This window comes from Heloderma suspectum, chromosome 5, assembly GCF_057233095.1.
Source record: "Heloderma suspectum isolate Gila_16-S chromosome 5, 16-S_ref, whole genome shotgun sequence".
NCBI classification, from domain to species: Eukaryota; Metazoa; Chordata; class Lepidosauria; order Squamata; family Helodermatidae; genus Heloderma; species Heloderma suspectum.
The window spans coordinates 97,651,699-97,669,845 of record NC_139462.1 but is presented as its reverse complement, the minus strand read 5'-3'; the positions used below and the strand labels follow the sequence as shown (position 1 = coordinate 97,669,845).

At 42.5% G+C, this 18,147-nt stretch overlaps 1 protein-coding gene across 10 annotated transcripts in view; it reads right to left on the bottom strand.

Moving 5' to 3' along the window:
- The window catches only part of TEC (tec protein tyrosine kinase), a 103,378-nt gene that overhangs the window by 38,013 nt on the left and 47,218 nt on the right, over positions 1–18,147 (bottom strand). For all 10 annotated transcript variants that reach the window (XM_084856830.1, XM_084856822.1, XM_084856828.1 and 7 more), the window contains 6 exons: positions 13,510–13,611; positions 11,027–11,108; positions 7,258–7,386; positions 6,225–6,265; positions 2,653–2,834; positions 909–974 (listed from right to left, as the gene is read on the bottom strand). In XM_084856830.1, the coding sequence (XP_084712956.1) occupies positions 909–974; positions 2,653–2,834; positions 6,225–6,265; positions 7,258–7,386; positions 11,027–11,108; positions 13,510–13,611 (602 nt within the window). The remainder of the gene's footprint in view (positions 1–908; positions 975–2,652; positions 2,835–6,224; positions 6,266–7,257; positions 7,387–11,026; positions 11,109–13,509; positions 13,612–18,147) is intronic.

Genomic DNA, 18,147 nt, shown 5'->3' with positions numbered 1-18,147 from the left:
CTATATTTATACTCTTAAAAGCATAAAGTATCGCAGTATAGAGATGCTGATCTCTTAATCATGGTTCAGTTATATGGAATGGAATCGGGGGAAAGATATTGGGAATGGAGTGAAGAAGGAGCCCACAGTAGCCCTCCCACCACACACACACTTCACTTTTCTGCTTTAACCACAGATTGGTGTTATATATCTGTATTACTAACAGTTACTGCTAACCAGGTTCCTAAACCAGTTTCAATCCCTGGTTAAAAGGGGACCTGTAGTTAGACTTTATCAATTAGCAATGGTGCAGATGTAATACTAAAACATAATTAAGGCAGACAAGGAAAAGGGGGGATTTATGCTGCAGAGAGGAGGAAGGAGTGGGAGGGAATGTGCAAGACCACAGATTGCTTCCATTCTCTTAACCATGACTAAAGGATTAGCAGCATTATGTCTGTGCCAAGCCAGAAGGCGTCCTGGATTGGTTCTATCATCCTATGGAGTCTACCTATATGCACAAACATCCATTTTCTTGACACAATGTGTGACGTGACCCTTAGGCACTCTACTATGTTGATTCTCTGTGAATAAAGATGGTGGATATCACTAAGGGTTTATAGTACATCAGTGTCTAGGCTATAATTTGTGAATGGAAGCACTTATCCATGGATAAAGGCTTGAAAGGACCAGACAGGTGTGTGAAAAATAATTTAGGATTTTGCAGTCTTCTGGAAAAATCTATGAAGTTCTGGAATTAGTAAGGAGTGGTTCTTAAATGTTAGCTGACTGTCATCAGACAGGGAAAAGACAAATACTGCAGAGCTGGATGTTAGAACTCACTTGACTCGGCCAATTATTTTTCATGCAGTTGTGAAAACTTTTAATAATAACTTGTTCCCAGGCATTATGTGCAAATATTTACTTACTCATACTGATCTAGGCTGTTGGACTTCTTTCCTGTTACATAGTTGCTTGGAATATATCCTTTGTTTCTAAAGGTGACCAAAAGAAACAATATGCTTATAAAAATATATTCAGAAATATGCCATAGTAATAAGGCTTTTAAAATTTATTCTGAGTCACCTATCTAGCCCATATAGGACATTCAATGGAATGTTCACAGTAATTATATATAACACACACTCACACCCCTCCACCTGCCGCCACAGATTTGCCTTCAACAGATTTGTCCCTAGTGGTTGTTAGCTGATGCCATAGGCCCACAATTCTCATACTTACCATATATAAAGTAATGATGACCCTGTTTCCTAGCATCTAATCAAAGTTGATGCTGGAAATGCTGAAGAGCCATTCATCAAATTCTGGACCCATCTATTTTATCTTCATAACGATTCTTCGTCTGCAGTGGCACTGGCCCTCTGGAAAGAGCTGCCCTCTGAGGTACGTTAGGCCTCAACACTGGTGGGTTTTAGGCATTTATTGAAAATGTACCTGTTTACTTTGGCTTTCCCCAGCCATGATTATCTTTATACCAGCCTCATGATATTATTTTGTGTGTGAGTATACTTTGTTTATTTGTTTTTATTCTTTTGTAAACCACTTTGGGATTTGTTTCAAATGAGAAGTGGCATATAAACATTGCTTTGTTACCCCAAAAAAGCCCCTCTATTTTTCTTCCTGATTTTGAGGAAGAAAAAAACTATTACAGGACCATGAAATTAATGACACAGTTAAAAACCCTTTGTTGATGACAGCACCAGCTAAAAAGGTTAGATTGTGTAATTATGTTGTGTAATTACACAGTATTAATTGTGTAATTATACGATTGTGTAAAACATGAAGAGAAATATTTGATTTCATGGAAAATCTATTTGATGGAACCAGTGAAGATTCAGTTTGTTACCCCAGAAGCCTTGTTTAGATGGAATAAAGTTTGATAGATGTTTAATAAAACTTTGATAAAAGTATAGGTCAGAGTCAATTAATTGGGAGTGTAGAAAGCTCAAATGACATAATAGAAGAAAATATCCTTAGTTCCTTCAAAACTCTCCCAAAGAGCAGGAGGTTCTATTGAACAGACTTCATGCTTTGAGTAGAGAATTAATGGAAAATATAAACGCACCTGAGACCAAGAGCACATTTAAGACTGTTGTGGTTCAATGCACAGAACCTACAAGATTTATTATGTCTATTGATACGTCATCTTTTTCCAGGTTATCTTTTTATGCCTGTTATGTATAATTTTATTTGAATTAAGGTTTGGCATTGAATATTCTGCATGTTCTGAATCTGTTGAAACTTTATGTTGACTGGTTGCTAAAGACATAATAAAATTAAGCTGAAGCTGAAAGACTGTAGAAAGGTCCATTTTTTTCTAGAGAGGGATGCAGCTGGTGAATCAGCAGAAGATAAAAACAATGGCTGCATACCTCCATTCTCCATCCAAATCAGCAGGTTTCCTCCCCCCGCCCACCTCCACCTTATCTGGATTAAGCCTCAGCTTGTTTGCCCTCATTAATCTCAAACTGCCTCCAGACACTTGTTCAGGATTTCCATTTCGTTGGATGCTAGTTATAGATGCATGAAAATCACCTCCAGCAAAAATGTTAGCAAAGACCATCATGAAGTGGTTCCATCTCTTGGATTCATTGTACCATAGGAACAATTCTCCCAATATTAAAAAGCTGAAACAGTGGTAACATTCCTTACCCATGCTTATCTCTTGCTTTCCACCAATGAATGTCATTTTTTTCAATTATGGTATATTCTTGACCTCTTTCTAGCCGCAAGTCATGAGGTTCCGTGGGCTGAAAGTCATACATGGCTATTACTATTTCTTCCTCTTCTTCCTCTTCTTCTGGGGGAACAGGGGGTGGTGGCCTTCTTTGAAACTGAAATGAGTTATCATTATTAGTTATTTAATATATTATTATTAGAAATTAATAATTCTAATAATATTATTCCGAGGCTACTATTTCTAAACTGACGAGATTCTGCAAGAAGCTGAATAAAATAATACTTTAATAAAACATTAAAAGGCACCTAACACACACAAAAACCCAGAATCCATTCGGCTCAAATTTGGCAAGCTTAAGTCACTTAGAAGGCACTACTATGCCTGCAAATTTCATCAATTTCTCTCAAAAAGTTAACAAGTTATAGCCTTGTTGATAGTCCCATTATAGTCAACGGCACCATGTGAAACCTTAGATTAGGCGAGACAAAGCTCTGGATTTGAGCCAAAGCAGGTCGTGTGAGGCAGTCCAAGCTAAAGTGACCTGCTTCCTGAGGTGCCGAAGTGGGACCCAAACCAAATCTTGTCTTAGGTGCACAGCCTTAACAGAAACCTGTTTGCTCAGAGACACAATACAACCAAATGCCTATGAACACTGGCAATTTCAACGCAGCATGTATAGGGAGGTCTGCCCCTCTCACATTGCACAATACCCAGGGCACAACTACATGTTAGCTTAGCAAACGGAAGTTCTCAGACCTGTGCTTACTGAGTTAACATGAATGTGGGGCTTGGAGAGCACTGTATGGGAGAATAGGAGGGTGGGAAGAAGGGATGTCTAACTACCCCTGCACCTGGTGATTCTCAGCTGCAAATGCTCGAAGCTTTATTTCCAGGGCATCTCTACATGTGCTATTTACTGCACGCTAGTGACTGGCCACTCACAGAATTTTGCGGGTCCATTAAACAATGTTGTCGGCATCCAGGGCCCCTCCTGCGCTATCCCTGGTGTAAAGCATAGTAAAAAACCCGCCTGTTTTAATCAGGTTTTTAAAAACCATGAGATTCATTGCCATTTTTCAGCCACTACATGGTGCTGTTTTTCACTGAAAGATATATGGGCTGCTAAGAAAGGACGTTTGGTCTCATTTATAGTCGGGGCTAGGGATGGCAGAGAATTCCGCCACGGATCTCGGTGAGGCCGAATGCCAGTGCATTTGGCCCCCCCAAATCTGTGGCGGAACAGCCTGCCACCCCCCCGCGGATCCCCCCCGGGACAAGACTTACCTGGGGCGGATCTTCCGGGTGGCGACGGCTGCAGCAGCTGGTCTTCTGACCAGCCGCCACCGCCGCCGCCATTTGCAGTCTTGTTGTTGTTTTTTGTTTTTACAAGACGTGATAGGCTACGTAAGTCTTTATCACGTCTGGCTTAAAAAAACCCAAAAAAACGCGCGTACGCAAATGGCAGCGGCTACGGACGCCACCATTTGCGTTCCTTATTTTTGGCTGTCTTACTCTATGTAAATATTTACGTAGACTAAGACAGCGAAAATAAGGGGAACGCAAATAGCGTAGCAGACACCATTTGCGTTCCCCCTTATTTTCGCCATCTTAGTCTACGTAAATATTTAATAAGGTATGCCAAAAATAAGGAATGCAAATGGTGGCGGCCGTAGCTGCTGCCATTTGTGTACGCGTGTTGTTGTTTTTTTAAGCCAGATGTGATAGGCTACGTAAGTCTTTACGTAGCCTATCACGGCTGACTACAGGGACGCAAATGGCGGCGGCTACGGCTGCCACCATTTGCGTCCCTGCTAGCCAGTGGCTGGATGTCCAGCTGCTGGCGGAGCCAGCCGGCGGCTCCGCGGAATCCCCGCAGAGCAGAGCCAGCCAGCCAGGATTCCGGGGGAGAGGGGCGGAGCGCCTCCCCTCCCGGCGAGGATTCCGGGGGGAGGGACGGAGCGCCTCCCCCGCCCAGTGGAACCCGGCGGAGCCAGGTAAGGGGACTTTTGTACATCCGTAGTCGGGGCCACATTTATTGAAAATATTACACTCTGTGAAGGAAGCACCGGCGAGCACACTGCAAACCAGCCAATCCTGACAGGTTTCAAGTAAGACATTTGTCATCTAGGACGTGGCATTTACCATCGCCACCCTGCAGATCTGCCCAATTCTGAGCTGGGAGACCTTCCCTGTCACCCCGCTCGGGCCATGGAACCCGAGTGGGTGAGGAGAGTCGGCCTCAGAGGTAAGCCGTATCTCCCGACTCAGGCCACAGGACCCTGAGCCAAAAGCCTCGGGCCTTACCAGTCACCTGAAGCAGTGCCTACGAATGCTCACCGGTCCTCTCCCCCAGTGGAGTGCCTGCCCGGAACCGCCAGTCCAGTTATGTGACCAATAATTCTATAATACCAACTTAACCTGTGTTACTCTCAACCCCACCTACAGTGTGAAGTAGGCAAAAAAACCCATAGCCCGTCATAAACTGGAGCCATAGGTCCTGATCCTTGGCGTCCCAGCACAATGCAGGGTTGAAGGCGGCTCGCATGCAGAAAGATTCGTCATAGGCCAGCCAAGCACTGCCCTCATATTCGGTGTAGGCCCTGTATATAATGTCTAAATACTTAGTGAGGACCTAACCATGTTCGGGGTGCTTCTGCTGTATGCCACCCATGTAAATTAAGAAACCGGGCAGCCAATTGGGCCCAAGTGCGAACTGGAGTAAGTGATCAACTGGAATAGGCTAATGAGCCTATTCCTATCACAACACAGAGATGGAAGAAAATGCTCGGGGGAGGGGGGAGGCCCTCCCAGATTTTGGATCCTGGTAGCTGGTGATGGGAAACAGGCTAAAAACAACAGGAGGATGGAAGAACTGCAGGGGAGAACTGACGGGCAGGGAGTTAACCCTCTCAGTATTTCTGTTCGGAGGCAACTCTATAAAAACCAGTTTGTGGGAGCAAAGGGGTAGTGAAGCCTATTATTAGTGGAGTAAGGATTTAATTCATGCTGTATAGAGCCTTAATACACTGTGACTGAAAGCAGTGAATAGGTTAATAGGAACACCTACTATCCCACAAAATCATTTCTGATTCCCTGGAAATGTCCCCTCCCCTGCCACTAGCATTACAAGGCAAACACAGGAGTGGTCTCAAAGATGTAGCACTGAGATGATAAAGTCAAAAGAGGGATGAACCCTTTCACACTTGTATACGTTAAAAATTGGTGTGCCTAGTGCCCCTTGTAGGTTTGGGTAGGTTTTGAAGCCCATGATTACTATTATGGATCTAATCTAAGTTCTACTGAAATCAGTGGAAAGAACTGCTGCTGCAACAAAATACTGTTACAAGCTCTATGATCTTGTCCCATTGTGCCCTGGGGTAAGTGTTGGAGCTTTTCTTTAACAGAGGCCCATTGGATTTAGATAAAGACATATATTACATAGGTTTTTTTAAAAAATCAGAAACGGATCCTAATTACAATAGTACTGAACTAAATGTAAATTCTATCAACTGTGTTTGTCCGGTGTTCTGAATTCTCCCTTTACCTTATTTTTATCAGGCATTGTTGAAGGCAATGTCTTTACACCTAAAACAAACAATAAAAATGTGTTATTTAAATTTAGAAGTATCTATTGAAAATGTAATGGACATTAAAAATGTCATTCATTGTTTGGTTGCTAATGCTAAATATGTACTTATGTTTATGTTAGTATTATAATAATCAATACAATTATAGTTAGTACTAATAAAATCAATAAGCTTTTTGATTTTGGGATAGAATAAATTTGAATTTAGATTTAGATAAAGTTCACAAGGCTACATGATGTTTTATGAGCAGTTTACTTTGTTGTGTTATTTATTATCTATTTTCCAGTGTATTAATTATTGATTTGTTGTTACAGCATCTCTTTTTCATTAGTTACTATGTGTAGGTATTTGTAAGTTAAGGCATTAAATATGGAAACCGAAGGGGGCTGGGAAGCTTAAAGGACATCAAGATCATAACAAGATTAGGGACAATGCAGACATCATGTAGCCAATTGCTTACCCATGGATGTGCATATGGAAACCACAGGATGAAAGCCACCCTTCCCTTGCAATTTATGATGTGTACATTTTCCACATTGAGCTTAACCACCATTAACCATTGAGGGTGCAATCTTATGCAGGTTTAGACAGAAAAAAGTCCTACAACTCCTAGTATGCCCCAGTCAGCCATGCTGGCTGGGGCATGCTGTGAGTTGTAGGACTTTTTTCTGTCTAAACTTGCATAGGATTGCACCCTAAGTTACTTTGGCAGCAATATTAACCCACTGTTAACAGCTGAATCAGGTTCCAGCTCAACTCATGATCTGAAACTAGCTTCAAAATGTGGTAGGTGACACTTGTACAGTATGCCAAACAAGCTTTCAGAAGAATCACGTGGGGAGGAGTCCTTAACTAGTATCAAACCAGCATAAGAGCATCCATGGAAGTGGCAGCAACCACACTGGCTGTAATACACGTAAAGGAATCGAAGTCAAAACAGGTGCATAAATGAAAATAAGCCTAGGCAGTACAGAAAACAGGAGCACTTACCATTTTCAAAGAAGTTATATTTTTCACAACCAGGTGCTAATTTTTCTGTTTGTCTGCAACACTGATAGATGCCATCTGTCCAGAATTTAGGATGGTACTTCACCATTATATTATTATTGTTCTTTATTTCTACAAAAAAGCATATGACTGTAAACTACTGACATTTCAAAGTATTATGAATAATTTAATCATATAATTTTAACATTGCTAATATTTTAGTCAAAGAACCATCATGATTAATGAGTGGCACATTTCCACTCTTCAGAGATTAATATAAACAACAACATGGAAACCATCCATGGCAAAATAAAATTCATTTAGATATTTTTGAAAGTTCGCAGTTTTGTTTTGAATGCTGCCTTATTTTGGGAGGGTGCATATGGAATACATTGTGTTTTGTTTTGCTGTTGTCATGATCCAAAACAGGGTAGATACTCTAAGTGAGATGTTTAGTAGTCACAGAAGTAAAACTATGGCCCAGCTTCAACTAGAAAAGTTTATCGATTTTACACCAATTTAATTATCGTGGCTACTCCCAATGAATTTTGGAAATTGCAGTTTAGTAAGGTGCTGAGAGATCTCCCTTAGAAATTCCTCACTCCTCAGAATTCTCAGGGTGGAACTAGATGTGAGTAGGAGCTGAATTAAATTTTGAGCCGAATTAAATTCTGGAGAAGTTCTTGGGGGCAGCGTTCCAGTGCTGGTTGGGACTAAAAGCAAAGGGTGTAGGACCAAAGGCAAAAGAGGTGGGGGAGAAAATACCAGCGTATTGTATTTAGCTGAAAACTCTTACTGCCAGCAACTATCTCTATATTAGCCAAAAAAACTACAAAAGCCCCGCATCCTTACCAGGTGTTAGGAATGCTCCTGTTGTCTTCTGAGCCCTCCAATAGCCAGAATCAACAGTCAGACAAAAGGGCTGCTTTCCAAAGCTTTATTTCCATTCAACCTAATGAGGCTTACAGATGCTAATTGCCTGAGACTCAGAGGAAATACAAAGGAACAGCCTAACAGGGGTTTCTAAGGGTTAGGACGTCAGTTGGTCTGCGTTTGGAGAAAAGCGCGGCAACTCTCTGAACTTAATGAGTAGGGGAGGAAATTCTCCCCCTTTCCCGTGGGGCCTTGGGGCGCAGCTGCTGACGTCGAGCCAAACGGGCTGAGCGCCTCAGCTCGGCTCCCGCAACCTCTCGCTTGTGCCTGCGCCTGGCGACTAAAAGCTCAAGTTGTCCCTCCCTTTCCATGCCAGGGTCAGTATCGCTCCCAGGAATGTGAGCAGGGAGGGGCTCCCCTCCAGCTGCCCCTCTGAAACTTGAGAGGGTTCCTCTCCCACGGACTCGATCTCCTCCTCAGAATCAGAGCTACTTTAGGACTCTATGGGCTCAGATCCAACCCTGACACCAGGGCTTTCTGCTTTCAATTTCTTTGCGGGATTAGGAAGGGCTCCTTTACATGGCAGGCATGTGGTTTGAACCTCCCTCCGTCCCTGGCATGTGTGCAAAGGAGCAGGGGGGGAGTCTTGTTTTCATTGCTTAACTTTTGCTGTACTGTTTCCTTGTAGCACCCAGGAAAGCTACAACTTACTTCTGAGTAGAGGTAAGATTGTGCTGTAAGTCAGCAACCCTAGGCACACTTACTTGAGAGTAAGCCCCACTGAACTTAATGGGGTGCTCTGAATCAACAGAGGATGTTGATTCTGACCTTGGTGGGGTGAGGGATCAGATCTGTCTCCTTTCACTGCAGGGAGGCATTTTACCCTCTGCTCCCTCCAACTGAGAAATGTGCTCACACATTTACATGGCAGACACATGGTTTGAATCGAGGAAGGTTCTTCCTCGGCAAGTTCATAGCACTATGCCAACATTTCATACTGCCAATATCCCGCTTTTTTATATTCCAGTTTATTTCCAATCTTTTTGAAAGCAGGATAAACAAGAAAAGGCATGGGAGATGCCCTGAAGGTTGATGACGCTGTGTAAAGGACTTGCAAACCTCTGTGAGTGGTCAATCATGAGCGTGCAATAAATAGCTTGTGTAGAGACACTCTAATCTTTAGGAGAAGCATTTCAAACTTTTAAAATGGGGAAAAACTGCACAAAAGCCAGGGAACTTCCAAATGGTAGGTGGTTAGGGGAAAGGGGATGGAGCCAGGGGAAAGGGCATGTTCTGGGAAACCCCAGAGGGCTGGAATTTGGCCCCTGGGCCTGAGATGCCCAACCCCTGCCCTATAACGTGCACACAGAAGCTGAAGGGACATTTGCAAAGGAAAAGTCAATCAGTGGAGGCGCTTAACCCATCACATGCCCACTGAACAAATACCCCTCCTCCTCAAATACTCCTCAGCTTGAAAAAAAAAATCCCTTTGATGAGCTTCAAGACCACAAGTAGCCTAGCAGCAGGGAAAACAATGACCTGGGAGGAGAGCATTTATTTGGGGCGGGGGGGGGGGAGTTGGCATATACAGAAAGGGTTAAGCAGCTTAGGGAGCAATACTATCAAGATTGACGGTCACCTCTGACCCCAGGGGTGACCACCTATCCAGTGCAGGGCAGGAGGAGTGGTGTCAGGGTGGAAACTGAGCCGACAGAACCCCAGAGCAGTTCTGATTCTGAGGAGGATCAGCAATCTGTGGGAGAGGGGCCAGCTCATCCCTCACAGGCACAGCAGCTGGCAAAGATTCCTCCTGCCAGCATTCCTGAGATAGACAGTGATCCTAGCAGTGAGAAAGTGCGGGAACGGGGCTTGCTAGACGCTCGACGCAGACGCAAAGAGTGACAAGTGATGGAAGGCGCAGAAAGAAGGCGTAGTGCCTGTTTGGCGCGCAAGTAACGGCTGCCTCCCGTGGACCAAGGGAAAGAGGGAGAATCTCTCCCTAGCCCACAAGTTCAGGGTCTTCAAATGACTCTCCTTCAAACAGGGATCAACTGCCTACTCGGCACGTAGGCCACTCTGCTGTTCCTTGCTTAGTTGCTGGTGATTAGCATCTGAAAGAGTCATTAAGTTATAAAAGGATTAAAGCCTTGAAAAGAATTCTTTCATCTGTATCTTGAGTTGGCTATTAGAGTGTGCTGAAAGAGGCCGCTAGAGTGCCTCCTGACAAGTGGGGAGGAGCAGATCTCCTCCTCGCTCCCCCCACCCTGCTTTCGTGGCTAGACAGCCAATTTCGGCTGTTTAGCCACAGGACCTCGGAGCATGGGACACGGTGGCTGGATGATACACAGGATGTGTCGTACTGGATTTCCGACTTCCCTGGCCCGCTCCCGGGAATGCCCCGTTTTCGCTGCTCCGTGCTGCTCTTATGAGCCTGGAGTGCGGGGCCGATCCGTGCTGCCTACGAAGTGGCACAGGAGGGGGTGGGGGTGGGTTCTCTGGAGACCGACCTATCCTATGGCCATCTACCCTCTGACTAGCAGCCATAGGACCACACCCTTATTCTCCCTTGCAAGTGCCATTCCCACATTATCAGCAGACATGTTTTTAGGGAATGATTGTTTCCTCCGGATTTCCTGAGAGGAGGGAATTACTGTTGAAGCTTCTAAAATGTGTAGTCTGAATATGATTTCAAATCAAGACATAATTTCTGTGACTCTTTCAGTCCCCATCCTCACTCTTTCCCCCGCTTAAAGTGTCTTCAGCTGACTTTCCCCCCATTTCCACCCCCAGGCAATAGACCACTATATATTTGCAAGTGGTGGGAAAGTTCTTAATCCTTTAGATTAGGGTCCCATTGTACTCTACATCAGATATACATGTTACAAACAGCTGCAATTACCTTCTTTCAAATTCCTTACCCACTGATCCCTGCTGTATGCAGTGGGAGCAAAAATATAAAGTGTGCTATTATCATACACGACCTGGAAAGAAGGATAAACAAGATAAAATTTACTACAGCAATGGCTATGCAGCCACTACACAGTTAATGGCTGTGTTCCCATGTCATGGTGAGCCAGAATTGCTTACCATGAATGAGAAAGCATCCTAGTCCGTGCTGCTCTACCACTCTTGCTTGGCTCCTCATGCCAGAGGGAGCATCTAAACAAACCAAAAAACTCTGTCCATGGTTTGCTTACCTTTACGTCTGAAATGGCATCTCTGACTTGTTCCTCTCTTTACAGGGAATAATCATATGTAAGGGTTTCTTCTTGGTTTATGATTCCAGCTTGTTAGAAGAGCAACAAGGCAGAGATCCCATGGACAAAGGTTCCATGGTTTGTTTAGCTGCTCCCATTGGCAGGAGGAGACAAATGAGAGCGAACAAGCAGAGTGTACTAGCTTATTGGCTTACAGTGACATTTGAAGAAGGCCAATATCTCCTCAATAAATGCTACATCAGTGGTTAGTCATTGATAAGGGCCAAGAAAATGAAGCATGGTTCGAACAAGAGATTGTTGTTGGTCAGAACAACAATTGGATAGGCATTGTTGGTGGGTGGCTTGTCCACCTGCTCAGGGAGGTGGTGTTCAGCTTGTTCTGGATTGGGCTGCACTCCCCCTAAAGGACTAGACTCAAGTGGCATCAGTGGCACAAAACATCTTTTAACAGCTGCAATCTCTCCTGGATAGAGTCAGTTTAGCCAGTTATCCATGCTCTGGTAATCTCCAGGTCAGATGACTGCAATGTGCTGTATATGGAGTTGTTGTTTGAAAATTGCTTAGAAACTGCAGCTAGTCCAAACTGCAAGTGCTCGGCTACTAACTAGGACTACTTTTGGGGAACACATCTCACTGCTGCTTAAGAGCGCACCACTAGCTCCTGCTCCATTTCCAATCAAAATTCAAGGTGTTGGCAATGACCTTTAAAGCTCTACAGAACTTGGGACCTGGATACTGAATGTACACTGCCACATCAAGCTCTCCGTGTATTGAGAAAAATCTTAAGAGGCCCCCTACTGGGTGCCCTCCACCAGTGGGGCAGTGAATCCACTCTGGGTTTCAGTCAAAACTGCACCTTGGATAGCTCCTTTAAAGTTCTGAGTGGTTCTGACTAAAACCCGGAGCAGATTCGCACCCCACTGACATTGGAACCACCAGCCTCCACTGTCCTTTACCTATCTAAGGTGAGATGGGTGGCCACCGGAGATCTATTTGACTGTGGTCCCATGCTTCTGGAAGTTTACCCCTAGGGAGACTCATCTGGCACCATCCCAATGTATTTTGGGGGTCAGGCAAAGACATTTGTATTTTTCCAGGCCTTTTAACATCTCACTAATTTTAACACTACTATTTCACCTGCTGTTTTATTGTGTATTTATGACTTTTAAAAACTGCTTTTTTGCAAACTGCCCTGGAAATAGTTGTTCAAGGCAATATGTAAAGCTATAAAATAAATCAATTTTATAATTAAAACTGGCATCCATTTTTTAATGTTCAGATGGTGAGAAATGTAAAAGCATATGTAACAAAATAATAAACTGCTGTAATGTTTATTTTAAAATTTCAATCCTATACAATGCAGTGGGTAATCAGGCCAAGCAAATTTGTTCATTTCTTAACATGGATTATTTTAAAATCTACTAAATTTTGGATTATACTGTATTTACTTTTAATCTAGACATTTAAGTGGTGTTTTAAAAAAAATCTCAAAGTTTACTTTATAATCAAACTGTACTGAACTTTGGGCCCTCTGGGCACATGTACCAGGAAGATCTTCTGTGCAAGCCCCACAGAAATGAACGGAAGCTGTGAAGAAAACTTTTCAGTGGATTGTACCCTTTGTACAGCATTTCTCAAACTTTCTGCCTGTGTTCCTCCTTCCAAATGTACTCTGGAGCCCCCCACCTAGGGCAGGATCTAAAGAGCTTCATAAGGAGCTGCAGCTGGAAGGGGAAATCCTAAAAGTTTCAGTGCATGCACAGAAGCGCTTGGGTGAATATTTGAAACTCTTTGAGCAGTTTTAATTTGCACTATTAAGAAATAACAAAAGAAAAAAACTGCAAGAGAGGGAAAACACACCTTGCAAATTGGGTAAACCAGGGCATAAGAATGCATTCAGCTCTGCTCACAGGTCACAGTTGTAATAATCTGGTTTATACAATTTCTAAATAAAAACATGTTGGTTTCATAATAACATGAAGTGCATATATTTGTTCTTCAAAGGGGGCTAAGTTTGAATTATTGTAAGGAACCACACTATACCTTGAGGGTTTGCTGTATATTTTAAGCGCAAACAAGGGCATTTAGATGTTTGTTGGAACCATACTTTAGAGCTATGACTGGTATACGGAACTGACTAGGTTCTTAAACCAGAGAAACTTACCTGAAATGGATATTTATTTTGACAGGGAATAATACCATCACTCTTCACAATTTCCACACACTTTATTTTGGAAATGTCAACTGATCCTTTTCTGTACTTTTTCTGCAACATGACAAACAAACATGCTGTGAGGACACATTTTTAAAATGCATGGAATCTCAGACCAATTGCAGAGTTGAAGATATGGCCAAATTTAATCCTATATCGTTTCTGCCAGAAGAGGGCACAACTGTTCAAGTGGAACTTATAGAAGCTTAGGGCGGCATCGCTAAAAGGTTTTGCCAGAGGGTTGCGATTGTGAGCAAATGCACGGGAATTACTGACACAGCTGCCAACAGCAGCAGACCTATGAAGGCAGAAGCCAGCAGAACAACAGGCAGCGGTGGTGGACAAAGGGGAAAAAAGTCATCACCACACAGGGCTTAATTTCTCTCTTGGAGTGCCAAGGTCATGTTCCTTGTTGCAATTTTCAGTACTGGGAGTGTTCCTGGAAGTCACTCCCTTAAATGAAATTGTAATTATTCATCTTTAGAGACAGGCACAGGTATGCCAATCTGACTCAAAACTAGCCAAGCACGTTCATCTTCCCTATGTCACCATTTTGCTCCACAAAATGATGCTGACATCCAAATCTGAAAGTGGAAAGTAGCCCTCAAAAAACAGTAACATTCACATAGCTTCTCCTTAGCAGCCATATTTTGCAAAGGAAGTAGAACCAACCCAGGAGAATGAAGAAAAGGGACAATAAAAGTTGTTGGTGCACAGGTTAACACCCATTTCAGATGGAACAACAAAGAACAGTACATTACACAGAGCCTTTCTACACAATTCTTGATGCAAGATGTGTGTTTTCCATGCACCACTGTCCACGTCTTCCTTCAAAGCAGTACCTCGGTTATACATGAATATTCAAAGCACAGTATTTTATGCCTGACTATATAATACTTCCCCTTGATGTAGTATTTCTGGCTGTGTTCACTCTTTTAAATATCCTGTGTATATAATTAGAATTTTAAAGAGGTAAACAGCTATAAAATGTCCTGCCATTTTATGAGCTATTTAAACTCTGCTACAGCAGCGCACTCTTCTTCTATAGAACTCTTATGTGGGAATGTACATCCAGCAACTGTTTTTTAAGTGACACAGCAATATCCCTGTAGCAAGATTGTTCACCTTCCCCATGCGATATATGCAAGAGGTGTACTGCACTATTGTTACTGAAAAACCATTTGTGGGAATATCGCAAAGAAGCTGAAATGCATTTGAGCTCTGCTGGATAAGACTAAAGGCCTATCTAGTCCAGAATTCTGTTCCCACAGCGTCCAACCACCTGCCTATGGGAAGCCCACAAACAGGACACGAGTGCAATAGCATCCTCCTACTCATGTTCCCTAGCAACTGGTATTCAGAGGCATACTGCTTTTTTTTACTGAAGGTAATATATAATCATCAGGACTAGTAGCAAATTAATAGCCTTCCATGAATTTGTCCAATCCCCTTTTAAATCCAAGTTGATAACCATCACTACATCTTGTGGTAGCCAATTCCATAGTTTAACCAAGTGCTGTGTGAAGAAGAACTTCCTTTTGTCTCTCCTGAAGGTGCTTCCAGACAAGGCTTTTACTGTGAAATAGCCTAATTCATGGAATTTTACAGGGGTTCAGACAATGTCATCCTCCACACGTAAAACTCCCATATTTTCATTTTCCCACCATTTCTTGTGTATTTTCTCTTACCGCAGATAATCCATTAAGGAGAAAAGGACAGAATAACTGCACAGTGCAGCTTTGTTGGGAGACAAACAATCTACAATGCAGCTATGTTGGAGGACGAACAACCCAGAGTTTGAACTCTGGGTTGTTCATCCCCCAATAACGCGGAGTTCCAAGTTTAGATGTCACGATAAGTAACCCAGGGATGGAGCATCCCTGGGTTGTTTATCGTAAGAGGAGCAGATGGGCAGGAACCAGCATGCATGCTGCTCCCACTCATCTTCTCAACAACCCAGGGTCATTAACCATGGGTTGTTACAATGTGTGAACCAGGTCATAGCGATAGTCTCCAATGTGGATGGCTTTAAAGGGGAATTAGACAAATTCAAGGCTATCAATGGCTAATAGTTATGATGGCTATATATTATTACATATTACCAGTATCAAACGCAGCAAGCCTATGTACACCAGTTGCTGTGGAACATGATTAGGTGGGTGCTATTGTGCTCATGTCCTGCTTGTAAGTGTCTCATAGGCATCTAGTTAGCCACTATGGGAACAGAATGCTTGACTAGACAGGCTTTTGGTCTGATCCAACATGGCTCTTCTTATGCTCTTATGTTAACCAGTCACCAATCCATAAGAGGACCTGATGAACAGAACCCCAGAAATGCTACTTAGCAACATCACAGACTGAGAAGCAAAAAGTGTGCACTGTATGTTCATGCTCAGAATCAGGAAGAATGTCAGGATGTATGGATCTAGATAAAGCTAAAAATATGCATAAAAAACTACAGTTCTCATAATTAAAGGGATACCAAACATAGAGTTGTTCACATACTATTATCCTTAGACTGTACTGGAGAATGTAAAGGAACAACTTTGTATTTTAGAATTATTTTATTTTGTTATAATGATGGATTTTGATGACAAGCAGTTTTGGATCTAGTCAATGCCATTTCCAAGGAAACTTTGCACTTCTTTTCTTTGTAAATGACTAGATGAGCACCTATATGGCTATGCATCCAGCCTCACACACATGCACGACAGAAGGCATGTTATTCTCAATGGACGCTGTTCTATAGCCAGTGGTATTCAAGTTCCCTACCCTCAGATAAACTATGTTGATTTGTCTGCTGAGGAACCTCTTCATGCTGCTGGGGATTCTGGGGTATTTTGTAGGGTGCACTTTTAGTTCACATGGGCACTAATCTGGCTGGGTAAGCCTGTTGGGTTTTGCTGTTGCCCCAGCTGAACTGCAAGTGCATCCTAAAAAGTGCCCAGAAAGTGCATCCTAGAAAGTGGCACACACCACTGCAGCTGAATCCTGAAGAGAGATATCTGTAGTGACAGACAAACTATCTTTCAAAGAAGCTGATCATACAGAGAAATTCTTGATAAATTCCAAAGGAGCCCACACATATTATACCAAGACCCAGAACAGAACACATACACCATATCTGTCACTCATGTCATGCCACCCATAATGTTCTCACAAATGAAATTATTGAATTATTCAATTTATTAGTTGCTGTATAACAAATTGTTGTTAGGATGACTTACATAAATATAGAAAAAACTGAAAAAATCAAATAAAATCCACATACATCTCAACATCAAAACCAGCACAAAAATACCAACAGACTACAGATATACCACCATCTACAAAGTTTCACAGAGATAAAACTGCATTAAGATAAAAACTGGGCAGCAAAAACATATATAATGCATTAATATATGTGTGTGTGTGTGTGTGTGTGTGTGTAAATAAAATGAAATGCAAACGAGGTTAATTCCTCACCTTATACTACATTTCCAATGTGGTCTACAATGGTCAACAAGTTGTGTGCTTCTGTGCTAAGCAATTAGCACATGTATGAATAATAGCTAATTGTGTGAGTCTTTCCCATGGAGTCAGCACCATGGGAAGGCACCAGTTCTGTGGGAAAGACAAACGCAGTCGGTCTCACCCACGTGGCTGTGTTATTCACGCAACTAGCCCTGCACTGTGGGATCTAACCAAACTGAAGTGGCTCCCACAGTGCTCAGCATGTGTGTAAACAGCACCCACTTGTAAAAGTGCATCTGTAAGCATGAACTCTAGGATGCAGCTTCTTGCTCTGAAAAGTGCATGTCTGCAGAAAGAAAAGTCTTTCCATAAGAATACGAGTAAAAGTGTGAAAATAGCAAGCCTAGCTCCTCCCTACAATCTGTACTGGTCTGGAAAGAAATTCCAGTTTCATTATTTCCTCAACTCCATATTTATTTATTTAACTTATTTAATTTATAATAAAATAATTTTCTAGGCATTGTAGAAATAAATTGAAAATCACAGGGTGGGATCCAGGCTTAGTCATAAGAGTAGACCCACTGAAATAAATAAGACTTAAATTAGCTATGACTAAATTAAGTCCCATTGATTTCAATGAGTCTACTCTACGTACATCTAAGGCAGAATCCATCCCATAATAAATACAATCAAATCACAAACCAACAACATAAAACCAGCACAAAATAGATAGCATAAAATATAATACAAGTGCAAAAACCCCCCCCACCTTAATGTACAACTGTTACAAACCACACCACATGGACTAAAATAATAAAACAATAATGTGAAAAAAAATTTAAAAGCCTGGGGGAATGGAAAAGTCTTAGCCTGGTGCCAAAATATAGCAGTGTGGGTGCCAGGCATGCTTCTCTTGGGACAGCATTTCAGAGCTGGAGGGGCGGGACCAACGAAAAAACCCACTCTTTTGTTGCCACCCTCTGCGAATGAGGAGGCAAGTCAAAGAAGGATTTCCGTGTGTGACCTTACGGCACAGGTAGGCACATATGGGATGAGGCGTTCCATCAAAGCATATTGCTTAGAGGGCAATATGCTTATGTGACTCCCTAGTTTTCTTAGCAAGGAGCTCCATTTTAA